This window comes from Humulus lupulus, chromosome 7 (genome assembly GCF_963169125.1).
Source record: "Humulus lupulus chromosome 7, drHumLupu1.1, whole genome shotgun sequence".
Taxonomy (NCBI): Eukaryota; Viridiplantae; Streptophyta; class Magnoliopsida; order Rosales; family Cannabaceae; genus Humulus; species Humulus lupulus.
In genome coordinates, this window is record NC_084799.1 from 9,983,857 (window position 1) to 10,008,161 (window position 24,305).

Here is a 24,305-nt window from a genome sequence, read left to right on the forward strand (position 1 = left end):
TAAAAACCAATTGATGATTAGTAGAGTTACTCATATTCTTATAAATGACTTAGGGACCATTTGGTATGAGGAGTTCACAATTTTCATATTACTAGGAATGTTGAAGAGAGTAATCTGATAGTCTGGAAACTTACATCAATGTGTTTGGTTGTGCACTGGAATCTTATCTATGATTCCTGTGAATAACACTTTGTGGGTGTTTGTTTTGAGTAGTTAAGTTATCTTGGAAAGTGTAGAGGGACTTAGAATGGATGTAATATTAAACTCTTGTATACAAAAGTGTTCACTTAACGTTTAAAATACATGTGGGGCCCATACAAATTATTAACTTTACCTCCTTAAAATTTGAACAAAACATAGGAAGTGTTTTATATTTTCATTGCCACATTTACTTTACCCCATACCAAACATAATAATCTGTCACGTTTTCCTAAAATTAATATAATAATATATTTCATCAAAATAATAAATAATATAATTAAAAAAAGAAACATGACATTTTAAAAAATTACCAAATTTTTCATTAGATTATAATTTATAAACAATTTTACTCATGAAATATTTTTTTAACAAATTAAAAAATACAGTTATTGTATACTAGAATCAAGTATAATTTTTAAAAATACAAAAATACCCTTATTTGATTTTTAATAATGTTTCATTTGTTATGTTAAACTAAAGTAAAGATATAAAAGTTTAACATATCAATTTCTTTAAATAAACAAATATTATTTATCATATTATAGTTTAATATATGTACATTTGTTTTTATATTATAAGTTTCAAAAATAAAATAAGTCATTAATTAAAAAATTATTGGTTTAAGATGATTTCTTAAAAAAAAAAAAAAAATTTGAAGTATTTTACATACTTGAGTATCTGAAAACCACTTGTCAGACATGTTTCACTTGAACCTAGAATCAGGAAAAGTTAAAATCCCTGAAGTATAATTTCTCACGTTAGAAAAACTCAAACCCAGTACCAAATATGAGAAAGTGTTCAAATTCTCATTTCCATATCCAGATTCTTGCATACCAAACGACCTTTTAATATTCTTACACTTGTTACACGTGGGACATCATACTCCAATTTTCTTCAACTTATTTTGTAATTAGAATTATTTATAACTAATTTTGTCAAGTTCTGTTATTGGTTTTAAAATTTTAATTAATGCATATGATGCATTAAAAAAACTGGAGATGAATCAAAATGGAAATATAATCTTCAACAAGATAAGAGATATATTTGACCAGACAATAATTTATTGCAAAACTGAAAACAAGCATACAAAATGTAAAATAAATGTGGAAAAAAATAGATAATTTATTAAATTCCTCTAGCTCCTCTTCTCCTCAGCCAATTTAGTTGTTGTTGTCATACCAAAACTGTTTCTGGAGTTTGTCAATCACATTCTTGTCAACTTGGAAAGCCTTGGCAAGCACATCAGGATTGATAGAAGGATCTGAACCAAACACAGAGTTTGCAATGGTAATAGTTCCAGCATTTTGGCTGCTCAGACCAGCGAAAGCAATGGCTGGGATGTGTCTTGGATTGAATTGAAAGTGAATCATACCCATTGGGAACACAAACACATCTCCCTCATTCAAAACCTTAGTAAACAGTCGGTTTTCATCTTGGTTCGATGACACAAAGCCCACATAGAGAGTTCCCTTAGCGACTACTACGATTTCAGAGCCACGAGGATGAGTGTGAGGTGGATTTTGGCCGAATGGTGCATAGTCAATTCGAGCCAATGTTATTCCAAGAGTGTTGAGTCCTGGAATCTTGTCCACATTCAGTTGTGTCACATTGGATCCAACTGGGTTGTTTGTATCTCTTGGAACGTTGAGCCCAGAAAAGAAGAAATCCTCAGCCTTGGCAAGCATAGGATCCTTGCAGACTTTCCCATTCACAAACACTGCATTAGGAAAAGAACAACATTTGTTAGTGTGAAAATACTATATTTACAAAAAACAAAACTAGTATTAATGATATAGGTAGCAGGCATATATAAATATATATTACGTACAAGCTTTGTGGGGATCATCTACAGCAACACAGAAGTCTTGGAGAGGACTTGGGTCAGAGGCAGAGGCTATGGAGGTTGCCAAAGCCAAGACAGCTAGTGAAAGAAGGAATTGGACACCTTTCATGCTTGAGTTTATCAATATACTATAGTATATAGATATCTCTCTTTAAATTCTCTAGTATGTTATTTGAGCCAGAGGTGGGTTGAGAAATCTTGGACTAGAATCTATCCATTTATAGATGTGCGTCTCTGAACTTATCTTACCTGATATAAAAGACTTGGTTGTTGTTTTTTTTTTCAGACTTTTTCCCTTAAAATATAATAATGATATCTAATCTACACAGAAGAGTAGATAAATTTTGATTCAATGACTTGTTATTATATTTAGAATATTGACCATAATCCAACTGCTGATCATCATACAGATGTAGTTCTTTTAGTCTCAAGTTTTATTTCTAATTTCTTCCAGAATGAAACTTTTTCAACTTCGAAATGGTAATCATTTCAATTATCTACAATATATATGTATATATATATATAACAAATATCATAATTATATATTCATGTGTGACTATGTCATCATTAGTTATTTCTTTTTAAAGAATTTGTTAATGGTACCGGTTCTACTGTAACTTATAATATCTCTATTCTTACAGTCATGCATGACATATCATAGTCCTAAGGTAAGATCTAATCTTTTCCAAGATTAGTCCTATTACGAATAATTGATATAATATATATATATATAATATATATTTTGCATGCATGTTATTTATAATTGAAAATCGTTCGTAATCCTCAATTTATATTTGATTTCAACATTGGGAATGAAACTTGTGAATTAGTATGCATTCACAGTGTGGTTAAATTGGAGCAGTTAAATTACCATATATCAATTGTGAAGATTTATTATTTTTGTCGGGTAAGTGTTGGCCTGTCTCGACTTTCCTACTTGTAAAAAAATAGTGATAATAAATATTATAGAATTTCAATCGAATTATTAATCCTTTTAGTTAGACATAAAATTGAGAAAATTTTCTCTTTTGCTGCAATTTTTTAGTTGAATTTGGGGATATTAATTTTGGATGCCTCAAAGTCTTTCAATTAGAAAATTGAAAATTTTCTTCTGAACTATGGCGTTTGTAGTGTTTTGCCTTCAAAATTTGTTTCGTTGCAAAAATTTCTCTTAAACTTTAACAATTATATTGCAAATGTGTCTCTTTGGTTGCATTTTATTCATTTTTTCAAAACATTTTCCTCATGTATAGAATTGATGTTGCGCTAATGTGGCAGGATTCAACAGTCTACATATACAAAATACATACATATGTATATGCATTCTTAGAACTAATTTTTTTTTTGGTAACTCAGCAGTGTATTTCATTACTTTCAAAACCAATTTACAAACAAATGGCACCCATTAAGGCCCAAACATACTTCTGTTAACCTTAGAACTAATTTTTGCATGCATGTTTAGCGTCAATAAATTTGATTTTGATTATAACTTCAACTAGTTAAATAGACTCTATCGTATTGTATCTATGCGTGTGACATGTGGTCACATAGCAAACTGTTTTAAAAAATGAACAGAATGCATGTAACAAAAGATGTATGTTTGCAATGATTATCATAATTTGAGAGGCGTTTTTGCCACAAAAAATAGTTTAGAAGACAAATTTGTTATTTTGTCTATTATTTTAGACAAAATAATATAGTTCTAGGAGAAAATTTGTTATTTTGTCTATTATTTTATAAACAGAAACCAAAGACTTGGTCTCTAAGGAATATAGAGATCGAACCAGTCAAGTCTAGGCGATGAAATTATTAAGCAATAATGAAGAAGAAAAAAAGAAAATTAAATTATTGACGATGTATGTATGTGTCTCTTTACTGATTGAAATGGTTAAGGTTAACTCTATTGTTTCAATTTTCAGATACATACACTACAAAAAAAACGTCCTATACCGAGAACATAGTACCGAGTACAAGTTCTCGGTATAGATCTTTTACACACCTGCCTCCTTCACGCGGTTTTTTTCATTCTAGTATGTGTACCGATGACCCTATACCGAGAACATATTCTCGGTATAGGGTCTTTACCGAGGTCTTTACCGAGGACGTGTACTCGGTATAGTTAATTCAGACTCCCGCCTTTTTTACGCGGTTATTTCATTTTAGTTTGTGTACCGAGGACCCTATACCGAGAACATGTTCTCGGTATAGGGTCTTTATAATCTTCATCTTCCCCAAACAGAGAGCTCATTTCTCTGAAACGGAAAAACTCCAAACCCCGTTTTCTCCGCCCCCCATTTCTGTTTTGCTGGATTTCGGCCCCCACAAACTTTGTTTTTGGTCAAAGTTTCCCTTCCAAAGGTGATTTACGTGGCTATAAGGCTTATTGAGGTAATGATTTACAAATATTTCAGTTTTTTTTTTTTTGTATAAATTGTTAAAATTTTTTTCAGTTTTGATTTTTTATAATGAGTTTTTCGTGGTATTTTTTTTCAGGTTTTGCATTGTATACCAGCGGTTTTAGAGGTATTTCACATTTTCTTTGTAATTTTTTGGTTTTATTTATATTTTTTGCATAAATATATTTAGGGTTTTATTTATAATTTGTTTAATATTGTTAATATATTGTTATTTGTTATATTATATATATAATTTCTGATTATGTAATTAAAATAGGTAAAAATAATAATTTGTGATGAAAATTAGTTAAAAATTTAGTGATATCCAATTTAGAGGAAATAATATATTGTGTAGTATTTTTGTAAAATACATATATAGTTTTAAGATTTAGTTAGTTTAATCCTATGATAAATAATTAATTTATTAGTATGAAAATTTATTAATTTAATAATTTATTTTTTAGGTATATAATTTGACTTTTAGTTATAAATATATGTTTATATGAAAATTTAATATTTGATTGTTTGTTTTTTAGATTGAGTTAAATAATTTTAGTTTTAGATTATTAGATTTGGTTAATAAATTTTGATTATTAGAGTGAGTTTTGTTTATTTAATTTGAATTTTGTTGTTGTTGTTAATTTTTTTATTCTTAGTGTTGATGAATATTGATGCTTTGTTTTTGTTGTTAATTTTTAGTAGAATTATGATATTTTAAATAGAAAATTGAATAATTAATAAAATTTAGAGTAATAATTATAAATTATATAGTCATTTACAATGTATTTGTATTGCTTTGTGTATGTTCTGCGACTGGATATTTTTTTATGTATTATTTGCAGGTTTTTAAATTTTGAGATATATAAAAATATAGCTGTTATGCTGCCCAAGTTTTTTTTAGTATTAAAAATACTCAATAAAATTTATAATTTAAGAAATAGTGAATTGATAAGTTGTATAATATATTTTTAATCATGATTAAATCAAATTAGCAATAACATTATGCAACCAAATTTTAATAAAAATAAACATTAATCCTGAAATTTTATTTAAATAAGTAATAAATCTTAAAGTAATTCTAACGATTTATTCATTTTATATATATATATATTTATGAAATTGTATAATGATATTTTGTAATTTTTGTTTGAAGGTTGGGTATTCGGTTTTTGTTGGACTAAAGAGATTGCTAGCAAGATATTGAAGGCATTGGTAAGTTTTTTTTAATTTTTCTGTATTTTTTTAATTTTTTTTTCAATTTTTGAATAATTTATGTTTTTTTATATAAATAATATAATATTAATTTTAATAAAAATATGAAATTATTATATTAGATAGAATGTATTTATTTTTAGGTTTTCAAAATATGTATTGGTAAAAATGAATTTAGGAATTGGAAAATTGTTATATGATTGATTAGTATTTTTTTTTAAATAAATTCTATGTTGTTTTGGTGAATTTTATGTGTATTAAACATATTAGTAAACATATTTAATATTTTTTTAGAATTGTAAAATTTAGAGATATTGTGAATATTAGTAGAAGTACTCAATAAAATTTCTAATTTAATAAATAGTGAATTGATAAGTAAAATAATATATTTTAAAATTAAGATTAAAAAAATTAACATTAACATTATGCAACTAAATTTTAATAAAAATAAACATTAATTAAATAATTTAAGTAATAATTAAATCCTAAAGTAGTTAAATAAATGTTAAACAAATCTTAGAAATTTTGTTTAAATTAATCAAACTATTCAATAAAGCATAAGTAAAATATGTAATTTAATAAATACTAAATTAATATGTAAAAAAATAATATGTGTTAGTTCTGATTAAATAAAATTAACAAATATATTATTAGAAAACCATTATTAAAATTAAAATTAAAAAAATTAAATTTAATATTTGTTAGTTTTAATCATTATTAAAATTAAAATTAAAAAAATATGTTTTTAATATTATTTGTTAGTTGTTTTTAATTTTTCTGTATTTTTTTTAATATTTTTTTTCAATTTTTGAATAATTTATTTATTTTATATAAATAATATATTTTAAAATTAAGATTAAAAAAAATTAACATTAACATTATGCAACTAAATTTTAATAAAAATAAAAATTAATCCTAAAGTAGTTAAATAAATTTTAAACAAATTTTAGAAATTTTGTTTAAATTAATCAAACTATTCAATAAAGCATAAGTAAAATATGTAATTTAATAAATACTAAATTAATATGTCAAATTTAAATAAGTTTAATAATATTTACACTGAAATATATTATAGTTAGATATCATAAAACAACATAATTAACTTCAAAAAGCATAAGACATTAAAAAAACATATTTAATTATATTTGCTTTTTTCTTTGGTAATAAGAAATTATTACCAAAGATATAATAGTGTTATTATCACAAAGTGATAATATTATATTTTTTTAGTGTTCATCACAAGAAGCCTTAGACCCGTTTAGAGAGGGTGAGTCATTGAAGACTCTTACGTTTGCCTCTCTCTGAATTAGGACACACACAAATTGATTGTAAGTTTGATGATTAGTGTTCCGTGCAGTGCTACATTCATACAATGTCGATCGACAAGAGTTGGATTAATTTGACAGATCGATTATCCGATGAGTATGAGGCTGGTGTGATGGATTTTCTCCAGAGAGCCCGGCAGTGCGTTGACTCAAGGGGATTGGTGAAATGTCCGTGTAGGAGGTGTGTCAACGTTGAATTTCAGACGATTGATGTATTAGAAAATCATCTTTTTGTAAATGGTTTTCTACGGAAATATACCAATTGGCATTGGCATGGAGAGGATGAAATAATACCAATGAGAGCTCGGATAGATCAAAATGTAAATGTTATGCACGACACTAGTTCCTCTAATTTCCAATTATTCGTTGATCTTGGACCGTTGCCACAAATCAGCTTTGAACGTACGGGGGCTCCATTACAATTTGTTGAGATAGATAATGTTGCAATTGAGGAGGAGATGGAGGAGGAAATGGAAGAAGAAGAGGAGGAGGAGGAAGAGGAAGTGGAGGAGGAGGAGGAGGAGGTTGAATATGAAGATGATGAAGAGGAAGATGAACACATAGAAACCGATGATGATAGTGAAGATTATTATAGTGATAATTAAGTGGTAATTTTATAATATGTTGAAGTAATTATTTTTAACAATAAATAATTTTATATTGTCATTTTTAACTGATAAATGTAATTTTAATATCGATTAATTTGACAGATATGGCTGATGTTATTGCTCAATCTCACGGGGGTGATGGTGGAGGATGCGATCCTCCACGTGGACCGGCAGATATCCCAGCTGATTGTGAACGAGGTAATATTTTACACATTGATATACTCCTTAAAATTTAACAATTAATCCATATTAATTTTAAAATATTGAATTTGCATACAATAGCGCCTCCAAGTAAACGTGGACGCCATAAGGGATTGAACACGCGGGAAAAGAGGGAACAGTTGGGGCGTCCTCTCCCTCTCGAGTGGGATGTGCGGGGGAAAACATATAAAGAGATCGGAGAGTACAGCTCAAATTTCTCAAGAGAGCTCGGATTACTTGTTCGACAGTACACAGATCCGGACTGTCCTCAATGGTCAAAAGTACCAAATGCCTCGAAAGAAAGAATACTTGCACATTTGGAAGTAAGTAGTTTATGTATTTTTATGTTAATTCTCATTTTATGTTATATATGATATTTACTAATAAATGTTTTTAAATTAGGATGATTTGTTTGATATTGGGCGTACTAGATATGGAGAAGGGCATGTGCCTGGGATCTTGAGAGGCATTGATACTTCGTGTGCTAAAAAGTATTCTGACTGGAAGTACGATATTAAAGAGCACTTAACGATTAATGGGCCACAAAATCGTTATGGTGGTTGCACGGATACGCAGTGGCAAAAAGAAATTGATTTTTTCCGTCGCCCAGAAATTACGGTATTAATTTCTTGCTAAACTTAACTATCTTAATTAAATATATTACTAACGATAACTTTTTGCAGAAACGTTCTGTGGTCAACAAAGAAAATAGAAAGAAACTGAAAGAGCTTAGCTATGGAGGTTCTCAGTCAATCCCAGCCTTACGCTATAAAAAGGTTAGTTAATTAATTATTTTTTAGTTTATTTTTCTTATTTACGTTTAATTATTAATTTTATAAAAATATATGTACGTGACAGCGCAATTTAGAGACTGGGCAACTTGAGTCCATCCCGGATAGCTGGATGGATACTCACCATAAATCAGGCACAGGGTGGGTGACAGAGACAGCAAAAAATACTTGGGTACGTTAAGTTTTTTAAAACATTTTTCAAATTTTTAATTGTTTCAAAATTTTAATTACATTATACATTGTATCACAGGAGGAATTGCGTGCATACCGCGACACACAGCAGACACAAGCAACTGATACTGAGAGTTCCACACCAGTTTCGAGTGCGCCTGAAGATGAAGACATATCTTTGGTACAAAATGTCTTCGGAAAACGACGGGGCCACCAGAAAGGATATGGACGTATCCTTAACATAAGGGACCGAACTCCATTTGATTTTCGTCCTTCACAAACTAGAGATGAAGAGTTGTCTGAGATGAGAGAGCGTCTTCGACAGTTAGAGGAGCATGTCCGAACTCATTGTATCACCCCGGGATCTCAATCTGCCCCACCACCACCACCCGATGATCCTGATGTTGGAGCACCGACTCAGTAGGACTTATGTATGAATTTTATTACAATTGACTATTACATTATCATGTTTAAGACAAGTCTTTATTTTAATTCAACGAATACACTCTTATGTTTTTATTTATATCTTTAATATAAGTGTTTTAATTTTATTCTATTTTCTTATATTTAATTCAAAATAAATAAATAAATAAATAAATAACAAATATAAAAAAAAATTGGGGACAAGTCTATACCGAGGACATTGTCCTCGGTATATACCACCAAGATGTCGGTATATACCAGTACGATGAGAAATTGGGGTTTGTTGTACCGAGGACATTTGTCACTTTCTACCGAGGACATTATCCTCGGTAAAACGTATACCGAGAACATTTTGAATGTCGTCGGTAGACGTTTTGTTTTACCGACGCGGCTGTACCGACAACTTTATACCGACGACATTGTCTCGGTAGAAGATATACCGAGGACATTTCAGCTTATACCGAGGACATTTGGACATTTGTTCTCGGTATAGGCCCTGATTTTTGTAGTGATATATGTGGTGACCATTTCATTTAATAAATATTGTTGTCTATTATTTAATTAACGGCTAAACAATTATGTTGTTGCTGTCAGATTTTATGGTCTTTCTAAATTATTTTTACTTTATCGGTAGGCTTTTGTTGTTTTGTTGTCTTTTTATTAATTTATTCATACTATTGTTATTGCTGTATCCAAGTTTGATGTCGTTTTAATTTTTTTTTTAAAATTGATGTAGTTTTAAGTTGACTGTGGTTTATCAATAATAACTTTTCTCATGGATTGCTGGGCTCTTTGGTATTGTTTTCAGTTTTTTGTTTTCAAAGTTGTGTTCTCAGAAATGAGAATAAAAAACTGTTTTTGTAGTTTTCAAAAAACAAGATGTGTTTGGTTAATGTTTTCTAAAAATAATTTTTTAGTTTTATTTTTTTTAAATCTTAAATAAAAAATTAACAAAGAGAAAAATATTTTAAAATTTTGTAATAAATAATGAGATGAAATAATTTGAAAAAAAATGCTGAAAAATAAGAAGTGAGAAAGTAAGGAGAGAAAATTTGAAGAAATAGAAATTAAGAAGAGAAAAATTGATCCAAAAAAAAATTAGAGAATGTGATGAGAAAGAAAGTGAAGAGAGAGAAGTGAGTTGAGAGAAAGTGAGAGAGAGGAAATAGCGAGAGAGAAAAAATGATGAGAGAGAAAATGATAATATATTAAGTCATGATGAGAGAGAAAATGATGACATAATAAGTGATACAAGAGAAAATAAGAAGATAAAAAATTATGAAAGAGAAAATGAAAAGATAGAAATTGATAAGAGAGAAAATAACTAGAGAGAAAGTGATGAGAGAGAAAATAAGGAGAGAGGAAGTGATGTGAGAGAAAGCGAGGAGAGAGAAACTAATGAGTGAGAAAATGATGTGACAATAAATGATGTTAGATAATAATAATTAAAAAAGTGATGTGAGAAAAAAAAAAGATAAACAAAAAAAATTTGAAAACAACAAAAAACAACTTTGTGTTGTTCTCAAAATTTTCTGTTTTTTATAACTTTGTTTTTAAAAATTATTTTCTGAAAACAACGACAAACACCCCTAACTCATTTTCAAAAAACAGTTTTTAACTTTTAAAAATAAAAAACTGTTTTTTAGTTAGAGGTCAAAACACTCTCACATTTTTAGATATAGTTTATTATATTTATATCTTGTCGTTTTTATTCACTTTGGTCATTTTTCAGGAAACAGTGATATAATGTTATTGCTTTTTTTTATGAATGGTTGCTTGTTGCTTTTTATTGTTTACATTTACATCGTTTTGTTCTAATTATTTCTTTGTTGAATGTCGATTCACTACATTATTGTTGTCGTTTCCAGTTATTATCTCTTTTTCAAGTATATAATTTTACGACACTTGTTATTTTTGACATTATATACATTGTTATAAGGGTCGAAATATAATTAGTAAGTTATAGTTGGGGTAATCATAACGAAAATGTTAATCAACTATGATTTTATTAAAAGCGAGTAAACATACATTTCCAATCAATTGGAGCAAAACACACACGGGCTAGCATACTATTTATTATTGCATTGAACAAAAAAAAGAAGTAAAAATAAGATGGTGGAAAACAAAACATATTATGATTTATTCATTCATGTATTCCGATCTTCTCCGCAATCCGGCCGTCTCATTTAGTTATCGTTGTCATACCAAAACTGCTTTTGGAGTTTGTCAATCACATTCTTATCAACTTGGAAAGCTTTGGCAAGGACATCAGGGTTAATGGCCGGATTTGATCCAAATACCGAGTTTGCAATGGTGATGGTCCCTGCATTTTGGCTACTGAGACCAGCCAAGGCAACTGCTGGAGCGTGTTCTGGATTAAACTGGAAGTGAATCATGCCTAATGGGAACACAAACACATCTCCCTCTTTCAAAACCTTGGTAAATAGACGGTTTCCATCTTGGTTCGACGACACAAAGCCCACGTAGAGAGTTCCCTGGACAACAACTAGGATTTCAGAGCCACGAGGATGAGTGTGAGGTGGGTTCTGGCCATAGGGTGCATAGTCAATGCGAACCAATGTTATTCCAAGAGTGTTGAGTCCTCGGATCTTGTCCACATTCAATTGTGTCACATTAGATCCAACTGGGTTGTGTGTGTCTCTTGGAACATTAAGTCCAGGGAAGAAGAAATCCTCAGCCTTGGCAAGCATGGGATTCTTGCAAAATTTCCCATTCACAAACACTGCTCAAAAAGAAAAATATTTGTTAGAATCAAGTCACTTACTTATGATATAGAAAAATGCAATAGAAAGTTTATAATGAAATAAGAAATGTGTACGCACAAGCTTTGTGGGGGTCATCTACTGCAACACAAAAATCTTGGAGAGGGCTTGGGTCAGAGGCAGAGGCTATGGAGCTGGCCAAAGCCAAGACAGCAAGTGTAAGAAGGAAATGAACACCTTTCATGTTTTTTCACTATTTGAATCACTATTTGAAATTTGCTATGTTTTTTCTTTTGAGTGAGAGGGATGATTTTTCTTGCACCAGCAACACATCTATTTATAGATAGAAGTATCTGATGAACTAGTATATCATACAACTACAAGTGGATAGAAGGTTCATCATTTAAAAAAGTAAATATATAGAAGACTTGGTAAATTTTGATACAATATATGACTACTATGTAGTTGTTAATATAATATACTAAGGATATTGTCCATGATTCAACTACTCTAACAGATGTAATTTTTTGAACCCCACGAGTTTTTTCCTAAAAAAAAATGAAGCTTTTAAATTCGAAATGGTCAACTCTAATATATTATATAAATTACTACGTTCCTTACTATACATGAGATTATAGTCCTTATATTTTGCTTTCCACATTAGAAATAACTTGTCAGCAAAATTGTGGTGCATTAATTTCTTTTAGCAATTTCTGTCACAAATATCAGAATATTTTTTTATGGTTAAATGTGTTAAGCTATAGTATTGTTTTGCTTAGATGTTAAATCTTTCGAACGCAAATATAATAGTAAAAAGCCAATGAGAGGGAAAATATTTATTTTTATGTTAATTTATTTTTTAAATTGAGGGACATTTTTCGTTTTTTTCTTTGACAAAAAGACCAATATCCTATATATAGGAAACTTGAATGAATTGAGGCACATTTTGAGTCATGAGGGGCTTGTTTAATCAGAAAAATGATTTAATTCTTAGATATTTTTTCAAATGGAAACCAAAAGACTCAGCCTCTAAGTCAAGTAGTACTTCATCTCCATAATTCAACTAAGTATTAAATATTAATAAATTAGTTAATTTTATTTAATTTTTTATTTTAAAATATTGCCGACATAACTACTTTAGGTTATTGTTTTTTAAAATTCAATTCATGCTAAACAAGGGAACTACTTGAAATATTATTTATTTTCTGTCTCACATTGTCTAGGTGAGACTTAATTATTTTATCTGGTGCAACAGTTTTATATACCATTGCTGGCACCATCAAATATGTAAGCAGAAAAAGCTCTCTATCTTATATCTCCTCTTCAAGTAAACTTATGTAATCCAAGTTTGTCATCATGTACAAGACTCAAATCAACTCATATTTCAATCAATTTTCAAAGAACATGTCAAAATATGAAGGTTTCTTTACTCTATTTTTCCGCGGTTGAATCTCTCTTGTCTTCTCTTTTAATCTACTTCATATGATCCTATGTATTTACTAGTTACATCAACTAAACCAGCTACAAGTTTTTATCAACTATCTGGCATAGGCCAGTGGCAATATAACACATAGAAAACTTCGAACATATATTTTTGTCCCTCGAATTATTGACTCTTCTCGTTTTTGTCTCCCTTAAAAAATTTCAGCTGTTTGAGATCACATTTTATGTTGTGTTATGTTTTGTTCTGTCAAAAAAAAAAAACTATAACGCTGTACAAATTTTAACATAAATTCGGGAAAAAATAATAATAATTCATCAAAGTATTTTTTAGATGAAAGTAACAAAATGGGGTTTTTCTAATAACTAGAATCTTCAAACTGCATATTTGCAACGCGAAAATATTTAAGAAGCAAAAATCGAACAATCTAAAATTTAGAAAAAGAAAAAAAAAGTTATGCACTGACTATGCAATGATCTAAGAACAGTGACAAATGAAACCAAGTGGAATAACAACTAATCAATTAATTAAGGACTTGGTTTGTGCCCTGGCCTTTCAGTGTTTTCAAATCGTAAGCACGTCCAAATCATTTTACAGAAGAAAATAAAATAAAATAAAACATGGTATGGTATGGTATGGTATCACTGTTCTGCTGTCCTTTTATTTCTATGGAGTTGCAATAAGAGCGGTTTTCTATTTCAGATGTTTGCATGTTCACATCAGAGACCAAGCCTTAATTATAGAAAATCAAATGGATTTAGTAGAAAATTTCCTTTGGTTCACATAAGCATAGACATCTGGAGTGAAATTGAAGTAAATAAAACCTAACAAAATAACATATTTGCTTGAAAAGGTAAACAAAATAAAAAATAAAAAAAATTAAGTTACAGGAGTGGGTGAAGAAACCTCAAAGTTGACTGATTCAGAGATTAAAATGACCAGTTCAATGTTGTAAGTTTCCTTCTGGAAGAAAAACTTTGTTTAACTTAAATAATTAATGTGTATAAGCAATTTATGGTCAAGTCTATCAACGATGTTAATGACAACATAGTCACTAACCAAATATATACCAAGTCTTCTATGGAGAAAAAGAAAACCATAGTCTCTTATCTCTTACCTGAAGTAATAAAAACTAGTTCAGGAACTTCCATCTATAAATAGGAGTGTTCGAGTCCATATTTATCAAACCTCACTCAAGTAACAGAAAATAGAACTTGAAGAGATTTTTATAGCATAATTATCAAGCATGAAAGGTGTTCATTTTTTTCTTTCACTTGCTGCCTTGGCTTTGGCAGCCTCCATAGCCTCTGCCTCTGACCCAAGCCCTCTCCAAGACTTCTGTGTGGCAGTAGATGAGCCCCACAAAGCTTGTACATTTACATTTCTTTCATTACAAACAATTTATAGCGTTTTTCTATATCATTAACTTACAATTATTTTATATCTATAACTAGTGAGTGACCCAATGCTAACAATTTTTTTCTTGTCAAGCAGTGTTTGTGAATGGGAAATTCTGCAAGGATCCCATGCTTGCCAAGGCTGAGGATTTCTTCTTTTCTGGGCTCAACGTTCCAAGAGACACACACAACCCAGTTGGATCTAATGTGACACAACTGAATGTGGACAAGATCCCAGGACTCAACACTCTTGGAATAACATTGGTTCGCATTGACTATGCACCATATGGCCAGAACCCACCTCACACTCATCCTCGTGGCTCTGAGATCCTAGTTGTTGCCAAGGGAACTCTCTACGTGGGCTTTGTGTCATCGAACCAAGACGGAAACCGGCTATTTACCAAGGTTTTGAAAGAGGGAGATGTATTTGTGTTCCCAATAGGTATGATTCACTTTCAGTTCAATCCAGAACATGCTCCAGCAGTTGCCTTTGCTGGTCTGAGCAGCCAAAACGCAGGAACCATTACCATTGCAAACTCGGTGTTTGGATCAAATCCTGCCATTAACCCTGATGTCCTTGCCAAGGCTTTCCAAGTTGACAAGAATGTGATTGACAAACTTCAAAAGCAGTTTTGGTATGATAACGACAACTAAACATGCCAATGAGAAGAGAAGCTATGAGCTAAATAATATTTTCTATACTTTATTTGTTTTGTGTTATGCAATAAAATAGTATGGTCATGATTGTACCTCACTGATCTTACTAAAAATCCATGTAATCTCTCATTCTTGTCTGGTTCTAATAAAATATTCTCCTTATATATACACACAGATTTAACGAATAAGTAGATCAATCATTTTGCCCCATTTAAGTTACATTGATATGTTATATCAATGTAGCCTATGGCTCATATTGAAACACTAGTACTCCTCTTGGAAAAAGGTGCAGGCTACATGCCACAGCCATAATTTTCATCTAAATAGATTAGTCAAAGTTGACATTTATTATATATAAAAAAAAAAAGTACACCATATATAAGGCTTTGGAAAATATTTGCCGGGAGAGTTTTTTAAATTAGTTAGAATTTTCTGTTCACAATCTAATTTTCTTGCTTTTTGAGGTCTACTGCTATTAATTAAATCTATACATTCAAATTTGTTTGTTTGGGATATTCTGTATAGATGGGTCATTTAATCTTTTCCTACCGAATCCTCATTTTATATTAATATTTCTAATGATAACACTACAAAAAGAACAATATCATGTAGACAACAAATAAATATAATATAATATTTCAAACATAACAAAAAGATATAAGATAAAAACAGTTAAACGTAATATTCTTTTACTTTGTGTCTGATAGTCAACGATCATAAATTCTTTCAAGAAAATTGAAAGTTACTTATATAATTTTCTCTCATAACTAACCACGCCTAAAAGAGACGAACAATGTAAGTATTTTCATGCATGGACTTTATATTTGGAAAATTTAACATTCAACCATAATATATTTCATATTTGAGTAACTAAATTCTCTACCATGGAAGGGATAATTTAAGTATTATGAAAAATTTAAAAACAACAATATATTATTGGCAATGATGCAATAAAAGAATTGGACCTAAAATAGTTTTTTTAGTTGCAGTCACCATTTTTTATATTTTGTAACACTTAGGTACCAAAAGTTGATTTTGTAGTTCCTAACTTTTTTAAATTGTATCATTTAGAGATCCGTTAATGCTATTTTTATTTACTTGGTATGAGCGTAGAATATTATTTTTCTTTTGAGTGAGAGGGATGATTTTTCTTGCACCAGTAACAGATCTATTTATAGATAGAAGTATCTGATGAACTAGTATATCATACAACTACAAGTGGATAGAAGGTTCATCATTTAAAAAAGTATATATATAGAAGACTTGGTAAATTTTGATACAATATATGACTACTATGTAGTTGTTAATATAATATACTAAGGATATTGTCCATGATTCAACTACTCTAACAGATGTAATTTTTTGAACCCCACGAGTTTTTGCCTAAAAAAAAATGAAGCTTTTAAATTCGAAATGGTCAACTCTAATATATTATATAAATTACTACGTTCCTTACTATACATGAGATTATAGTCCTTATATTTTGCTTTCCACATTAGAAATAACTTGTCAGCAAAATTGTGGTGCATTAATTTCTTTTAGCAATTTCTGTCACAAATATCAGAATATTTTTTTATGGTTAAATGTGTTAAGCTATAGTATTGTTTTGCTTAGATGTTAAATCTTTCGAACGCAAATATAATTGTAAAAAGCCAATGAGAGGGAAAATATTTATTTTTATGTTAATTTATTTTTTAAATTGAGGGACATTTTTCTTTTTTTCTTTGACAAAAAGACCAATATCCTATATATAGGAAACTTGAATGAATTGAGGCACATTTTGAGTCATGAGGGGCTTGTTTAATCAGAAAAATGATTTAATTCTTAGATATTTTTTCAAATGGAAACCAAAAGACTCAGCCTCTAAGTCAAGTAGTACTTCATCTCCATAATTCAACTAAGTATTAAATATTAATAAATTAGTTAATTTTATTTAATTTTTTATTTTAAAATATTGCCGACATAACTACTTTAGGTTATTGTTTTTTAAAATTCAATTCATGCTAAACAAGGGAACTACTTGAAATATTATTTATTTTCTGTCTCACATTGTCTAGGTGAGACTTAATTATTTTATCTGGTGCAACAGTTTTATATACCATTGCTGGCACCATCAAATATGTAAGCAGAAAAAGCTCTCTATCTTATATCTCCTCTTCAAGTAAACTTATGTAATCCAAGTTTGTCATCATGTACAAGACTCAAATCAACTCATATTTCAATCAATTTTCAAAGAACATGTCAAAATATGAAGGTTTCTTTACTCTATTTTTCCGCGGTTGAATCTCTCTTGTCTTCTCTTTTAATCTACTTCATATGATCCTATGTATTTACTAGTTACATCAACTAAACCAGCTACAAGTTTTTATCAACTATCTGGCATAGGCCAGTGGCAATATAACACATAGAAAACTTCGAACATATATTTTTGTCCCTCGAATTATTGACTCTTCTCGTTTTTGTCTCCCTTAAAAAATTTCAGCTGTTTGAGATCACATTTTATGTTGTGTTATGTTTTGTTCTGTCAAAAAAAAAAAACTATAACGCTGTACAAATTTTAACATAAATTCGGGAAAAAATAATAATAATTCATCAAAGTATTTTTTAGATGAAAGTAACAAAATGGGGTTTTTCTAATAACTAGAATCTTCAAACTGCATATTTGCAACGCGAAAATATTTAAGAAGCAAAAATCGAACAATCTAAAATTTAGAAAAAGAAAAAAAAAGTTATGCACTGACTATGCAATGATCTAAGAACAGTGACAAATGAAACCAAGTGGAATAACAACTAATCAATTAATTAAGGACTTGGTTTGTGCCCTGGCCTTTCAGTGTTTTCAAATCGTAAGCACGTCCAAATCATTTTACAGAAGAAAATAAAATAAAATAAAACATGGTATGGTATGGTATGGTATGGTATCACTGTTCTGCTGTCCTTTTATTTCTATGGAGTTGCAATAAGAGCGGTTTTCTATTTCAGATGTTTGCATGTTCACATCAGAGACCAAGCCATAATTATAGAAAATCAAATGGATTTAGTAGAAAATTTCCTTTGGTTCACATAACCATAGACATCTGGAGTGAAATTGAAGTAAATAAAACCTAACAAAATAACATATTTGCTTGAAGAGGTAAACAAAATAAAAAATTAAGTTACAGGAGTGGGTGAAGAAACCTCAAAGTTGACTGATTCAAAGATTAAAATGACCAGTTCAATGTTGTAAGTTTCCTTCTGGAAGAAAAACTTTGTTTAACTTAAATAATTAATGTGTATAAGCAATTTATGGTCAAGTCTATCAACGATGTTAATGACAACATAGTCACAAATTTATACCAAGTCTTCTATGGAGACAAAAAACCAGTCTCTTATCTCTTACCTGAAGTAATAATAAAGACTAGTTCAGGAACTTCCATCTATAAGTAGGAGTGTTCGAGTCCATATTTATCAAACCTCACTCAAGTAACAGAAAATAGAACTTGAAGAGATTTTTATAGCATAATTGTCAAGCATGAAAAGTGTTCATTTTTTTCTTGCACTTGCTGCCTTGGCTTTAGCAGCCTCCATAGCCTCTGCCTCCGACCCAAGCCCTCTCCAAGACTTCTGTGTGGCCGTAGATGAGCCCCACAAAGCTTGTACGTTTACATTTCTTTCATTACAAACATTTTATAGCGTTTTTCTATATCATTAACTTACAATTATTTTATATCTATAACTAGTGAGTGACCCAATACTAACAATTTTTTTCTTGTCAAGCAGTGTTTGTGAATGGGAAATTCTGCAAGGATCCCAAGCTTGCCAAGGCTGAGGATTTCTTCTTTTCTGGGGTCAACGTTCCGAGAGACACACACAACCCAGTTGGATCTAATGTGACACAACTGAATGTGGACAAGATCCCAGGACTCAACACTCTTGGAATAACATTGGTTCGCATTGACTATGCACCATATGGCCAGAACCCACCTCACACTCATCCTCGTGGCTCTGAGATCCTAGTTGTTGCCAAGGGAACTCTCTACGTGGGCTTTGTGTCATCGAACCAAGATGGAAACCGGCTATTTACCAAGGTTTTGAAAGAGGGAGATGTATTTGTGTTCCCAATAGGTATGATTCACTTTCAGTTCAATCCAGAACATGCTCCAGCAGTTGCCTTTGCTGGTCTGAGCAGCCAAAACGCAGGAACCATTACCATTGCAAACTCGGTGTTTGGATCAAATCCTGCCATTAACCCTGATGTCCTTGCTAAGGCTTTCCAAGTTGACAAGAATGTGATTGACAAACTTCAAAAGCAGTTTTGGTATGATAACGACAACTAAACATGCCAATGAGAAGAGAAGCTATGAGCTAAATAATATTTTCTATACTTTATTTGTTGTGTTATGCAATAAAATAGTATGGTCATGATTGTACCTCACTGATCTTACTAAAAATCCATGTAATCTCTCATTCTTGTCTCCTTATATATACACACAGATTTAACGAATAAGTAGATCAATCATTTAGCCCCATTTAAGTTACATTGATATGTTATATTAATGTAGCCTATGGCTCATATTGAAACACTAGTACTCCTCTTGGAAAAAGGTGCAGGCTACATGCCACAGCCATAATTTTCATCTAAATAGATTAGTCAAAGTTGACATTTATTATATAAAAAAAAAAAGTACACCATATATAAGGCTTTGGAAAATATTTGCCGGGAGAGTTTTTTAAATTAGTTAGAATTTTCTGTTCACAATCTAATTTTCTTGCTTTTTGAGGTCTACTGTTATTAATTAAATCTATACATTCAAATTTTTCCTACCGAAGCCTCATTTTATATTAATATTTCTAATGATAACACTACAAAAAGAACAATATCATGTAGACAATAAATAAATATAATATAATATTTCAAACATAGAAAAATGATATAAGATAAAAACAGTTAAACCTAATATTCTTTTACTTTGTGTCTGATAGTCAACGATCATAAATTCTTTCAAGAAAATTGAAAATTACTTATATAATTTTCTCTCATAACTAACCACGCCCAAAAGGGAAGAACAATGTAAATATGATCATGCATGGACTTTATATTTGGAAAATTTAACATTCAACCATAATATATTTCATATTTGAGTAACTAAATTCTCTACCATGGAAGGGATAATTTAAGTATTATGAAAAATTTAAAAACGACAATATATTATTGGCAATGATGCAATAAGAGAATTGGACATAAAATAGTTCTTTTAGTTGCAGTCACAATTTTTTATATTTTGTAACACTTAGGTACCAAAAGTTGATTTTATAGTTCCTAACTTTTTTAAATTGTATCCTTTAGAGGTCAGTAAATGTTATTTTTATTTCTTATGAAATACAAAAAAAAATATTTTCATTGAATTTTTTAAAATGTTTTAATATTTTTATAAATTAAATTAAAGAAAATTTTCAATTAATATTAAAATATTTTTTAAAAATGCCATGAATTTTTTTTCAATGTTATGTTTGGTAATGTATCCATATCCCGGTTTTTTGTAAGGAAAATAAGTTAGATTATATGTGTTTATATGTTTATGTTAGAGCACTCCCAATGGAGGAGGTAAAATATCTAATTATTTATAATACAGAGAAAAAATTATTAAATAGTCTTCTATTGGGTGATGTAAAATTATATTTTTTTTACCTAAATGAATAGTATTTCTCTATATGTAGTAAAATACTATTCATCAAGCTATAAATATTTTATTATTTTTGTATAAACTTTTGTATATATATGAGTGTGATACTATTGCATTTAATTATTTTATTTCTTAAAATGAATAAAATATTTTTTAAAAATATAATATTTAAATGATGTAGATAAAAAATAGAGAAGCTAATATATAGTATAATGTAAAAGTTTGAGGTAAATTATAAAAAAAAATATGTTTTGGTGGTGTATTTTGTAATACACTTTCTCTATAATATTTAGCTAAAACTCACAAAAACATCTTCCATCAGCTCATTTATACATATATTTATAATAGATATGCACAAACTCCAATTAATCAATATCTACCTTTACATAACATTTACATATCTTTTATATAATATTTTAATATTATTATTTTTCTTTATAAGCTTTCTCTCTCCCATTTAGTATATATATTTAATATTTCTTTTTTCTTTTTCAATTATTTTATTTTACTTTAATTAATAAAATATGTTTAAAGATATAATATTTTAATGATGTAGAGAAATATATAGAGAAGTTGATGTATGGTATAATGTAAAACTTGGAGGTAAAATAGAAAAATGTATGTTTTGGGGAAGTATTTTAAAGGATGGAGTAGAACATCCATTGAAAGTGCTCTTATGATATGTGTTTATGCTATGATATGTATATGTATAAATATGTTTTGTAGTTGATTGGGCATATGACTTGCTTAGATAGCAAGCCCCAAGAATTTATGTTGTAGTCGCTTGAACATATGACTTGCTTAGATAGCAAGCCCCAATAATTTTTATCATTTTCATGGTTTAGAGTCATGATTTATCCTACCTCGATTAGTAGACAGAGGACCTAGATGGGTTATCATATACTATAGTTGTGATCTAACCTACCTCGATTAGTAAACAGAGGACCTAGATGGTTTTATCACATACCATATTGATGAGTTAATGGGCATTAATATTGTAGTCCTATATGATATACATTTTTATAGTCATATGTTTTATAGTATATGTTTATGATATAGTCTTATGTTTATGATTTATGATATATGTTGTTAGTAGATTTTCCTTGCTGGGCATTAGGCTCATTCCTTTAATTTTAGAATGATGCATGAAAATGAACATGGAAGGCGGGAATGATTCGTGGCAGCTTGGCATGTGTGTTGATGATGAATGGATTGAATGGACAGTGTGAAGATCGAGGATGATGTTGTTTAAAGTCTTTTAAATTATGTTTTGATGTATTTCTGCATTTAGTATTTAAACAATTAAAGTTTATGTTTATGTTTTATAACAATGGGATCTCATACCATATTTTATATTTCATACCATATTTTGTATTTCGTACAATATTTTGGGTTTTAAATAAAGTTATGTTATTTCATATGAATGTATTTCAAAATAGTAGTTATGTCTGAGTAGTTTTTAATGGTCCGAAGTCTTAGAAATAGTCGAGTCATTACATCCAAAAAGGGTGATATGCCAACCCGCTCTGGAGTATTCCTTTCCAAGGAGCAGTGTCCTAAAACACCTCAGGAAGAGGAAGATATGATACAGTGTCCCTATGCCTCAGCGGTAGGCAGTCAAATGTACGCCATGTTGTGTACAAGACCTGACATTTATTATGCAGTAGGGATAGTCAGTCGTTATCAATCCAATCCTGGATTGAGTCATTGGATTGTAGTGAAGAATATTCTCAAGTATCTTAGAAATACTAGAGATTATATGCTTGTATATTCAGGTGGAGACCTGAACCCCACTGCTTACACTGATTCTGATTTTCAATCAGACAGAGAAAGTCAGAAATCGATTTCTGGATCAGTGCTTACTCTTGGAGGAGGAGCAGTAGTCTGGCAAAGTATTAAACAAACCATCATTGCAGACTCCACCATGGAAGCCGAGTATATAGCAGCTTGTGAAGCAGCTAAGAAGGGTGTGTGGCTCAAAAAGTTCTATTCCGATCTGGAAGTAGTGCGAGATGTGGATAAGCCACTAGTCCTATACTGTGATTACAGTGGGGTAGTAGCTAACTCAAAGGAACCACGGAGTCACAAGAGGGGAAAGAACATCGAGAAGAAGTATCACTTGCTTAGAGAGATAGTTCATCGAGGAGATGTTGCAGTTATGAAGATAGCTTCAGAGCATAATCTTACAGATCCTTTCACAAATACTTTATCCATAAATTTTTTTAAGGAGCATGTACGAAACATGGGAATGAGAGAGATTGTGACAGTCAGAATCCCGTGATCTGTAAGGGGAAAGACCAGGTAAAGCTGTGCAATCCCACACCGCCTGGGGAAGGTCAAGTGTGATGATTCTAAGACTGTGTAGGTATGGGACTACACAGTTGAAGAGGGCTTAAATGGATTGATAGGTACTACCTATATCAACAAGATGCATCTTCTTTTCGGTAGCCCATCACTTGAGAACTCCAAAGTTAAGCGTGCTTGACCTGGAGCAATCTCAAGATGGGTGACCTCCTGAGAAGTTTTCCCATGAAGCGTGCGATTGAGGACAAAGCACGCTGGAAAGACTTGTGTTGATTTGTAAGACCAGACGTCATTCCAGAAAGCAGCCATAGTGACGTGGGGCGTTACAGAGATGCCTTATTTGCTTTAGGGCAAGTGGGAGATTGTTGGGAATTGTGCCCTGAAAGCATATGTAGTAGACATTGTTTTAAGAAATATATAAATAAATTGAATTTGTTATTCATATATTTTATGGACTATATTATTCTGTGATAATATTATGTAAATATCAGAAAAATTCATAAGTTCATATATGTGATCTCAAACACGTATTGGTACGGGAGGATTGTGTTTGAGATAAATGAACTTGAATAGTTCGCAGTAAAATAAAGTTATGGAATCTTTAGAATAATTACTGCAAGTACGGTCCACTAGTATTATGAATTCATGTGATCTAGATCCGGATCACTAGTGTAGTAGGATAATTTAGTGGATGTACTTTATATATTAGAGAATATATAGAACTTGACCATATATGTTTATTAGTACATAGTTAAATATCATTTCAAAGTATTAATTAAAAATATCAACTGATGATCATATACAAATAGATCTTAATCTTGAAGTTACTATGAACTCCTGTTTATGTTATATGAGTTATTTGATTCACTCATTAGGGTCTGTCATAATGATCAGGCTAGAAATTTTTGTTTTGGGAACTCATTAATGTAGATGGCTGGGGCTATAGTAT

At 30.2% G+C, this 24,305-nt stretch overlaps 4 protein-coding genes across 6 annotated transcripts; 2 read left to right on the forward strand and 2 right to left on the reverse strand.

The window, feature by feature from the left end:
• Positions 1-1,344: 1,344 nt before the first annotated feature.
• Positions 1,345-3,496, reverse strand: LOC133789447 (germin-like protein subfamily 1 member 16). 3 transcript variants are annotated; one of them, XM_062227296.1, is made up of 3 exons: positions 3,463-3,496; positions 2,052-2,122; positions 1,345-1,958 (listed from the first exon to the last, which is right to left on the reverse strand). In XM_062227296.1, exons 1-3 carry the CDS (start codon positions 3,494-3,496, stop codon positions 1,362-1,364), a joined length of 702 nt encoding a protein of 233 aa, XP_062083280.1. In that variant the 3' UTR covers positions 1,345-1,361. The 3 variants fall into 3 exon arrangements, with proteins under 3 accessions (XP_062083280.1, XP_062083283.1, XP_062083281.1); XM_062227299.1 differs by lacking the exon at positions 3,463-3,496 and having other exon boundaries at positions 1,345-1,861; positions 2,042-2,153; XM_062227297.1 differs by lacking the exon at positions 3,463-3,496 and having other exon boundaries at positions 1,345-1,918; positions 2,030-2,153.
• A 7,662-nt stretch (positions 3,497-11,158) lies between these two features.
• On the reverse strand, positions 11,159-12,138 carry LOC133789448 (germin-like protein subfamily 1 member 16). Its single transcript, XM_062227300.1, has 2 exons — positions 12,015-12,138; positions 11,159-11,914 (listed from the first exon to the last, which is right to left on the reverse strand). Exons 1-2 carry the CDS (start codon positions 12,136-12,138, stop codon positions 11,358-11,360), a joined length of 681 nt encoding a protein of 226 aa, XP_062083284.1. The 3' UTR covers positions 11,159-11,357.
• A 2,443-nt stretch (positions 12,139-14,581) lies between these two features.
• On the forward strand, positions 14,582-15,534 carry LOC133789449 (germin-like protein subfamily 1 member 17). The gene is made up of 2 exons (XM_062227301.1): positions 14,582-14,705; positions 14,827-15,534. The coding sequence occupies exons 1-2, from the start codon at positions 14,582-14,584 to the stop codon at positions 15,384-15,386; spliced, it is 684 nt and encodes a 227-aa protein (XP_062083285.1). The 3' UTR covers positions 15,387-15,534.
• Positions 15,535-18,868: 3,334 nt separating this feature from the next.
• LOC133789450 (germin-like protein subfamily 1 member 17) lies at positions 18,869-19,835 on the forward strand. The gene is made up of 2 exons (XM_062227302.1): positions 18,869-19,024; positions 19,149-19,835. The coding sequence occupies exons 1-2, from the start codon at positions 18,901-18,903 to the stop codon at positions 19,703-19,705; spliced, it is 681 nt and encodes a 226-aa protein (XP_062083286.1). The 5' UTR covers positions 18,869-18,900; the 3' UTR covers positions 19,706-19,835.
• Positions 19,836-24,305: the final 4,470 nt, after the last annotated feature.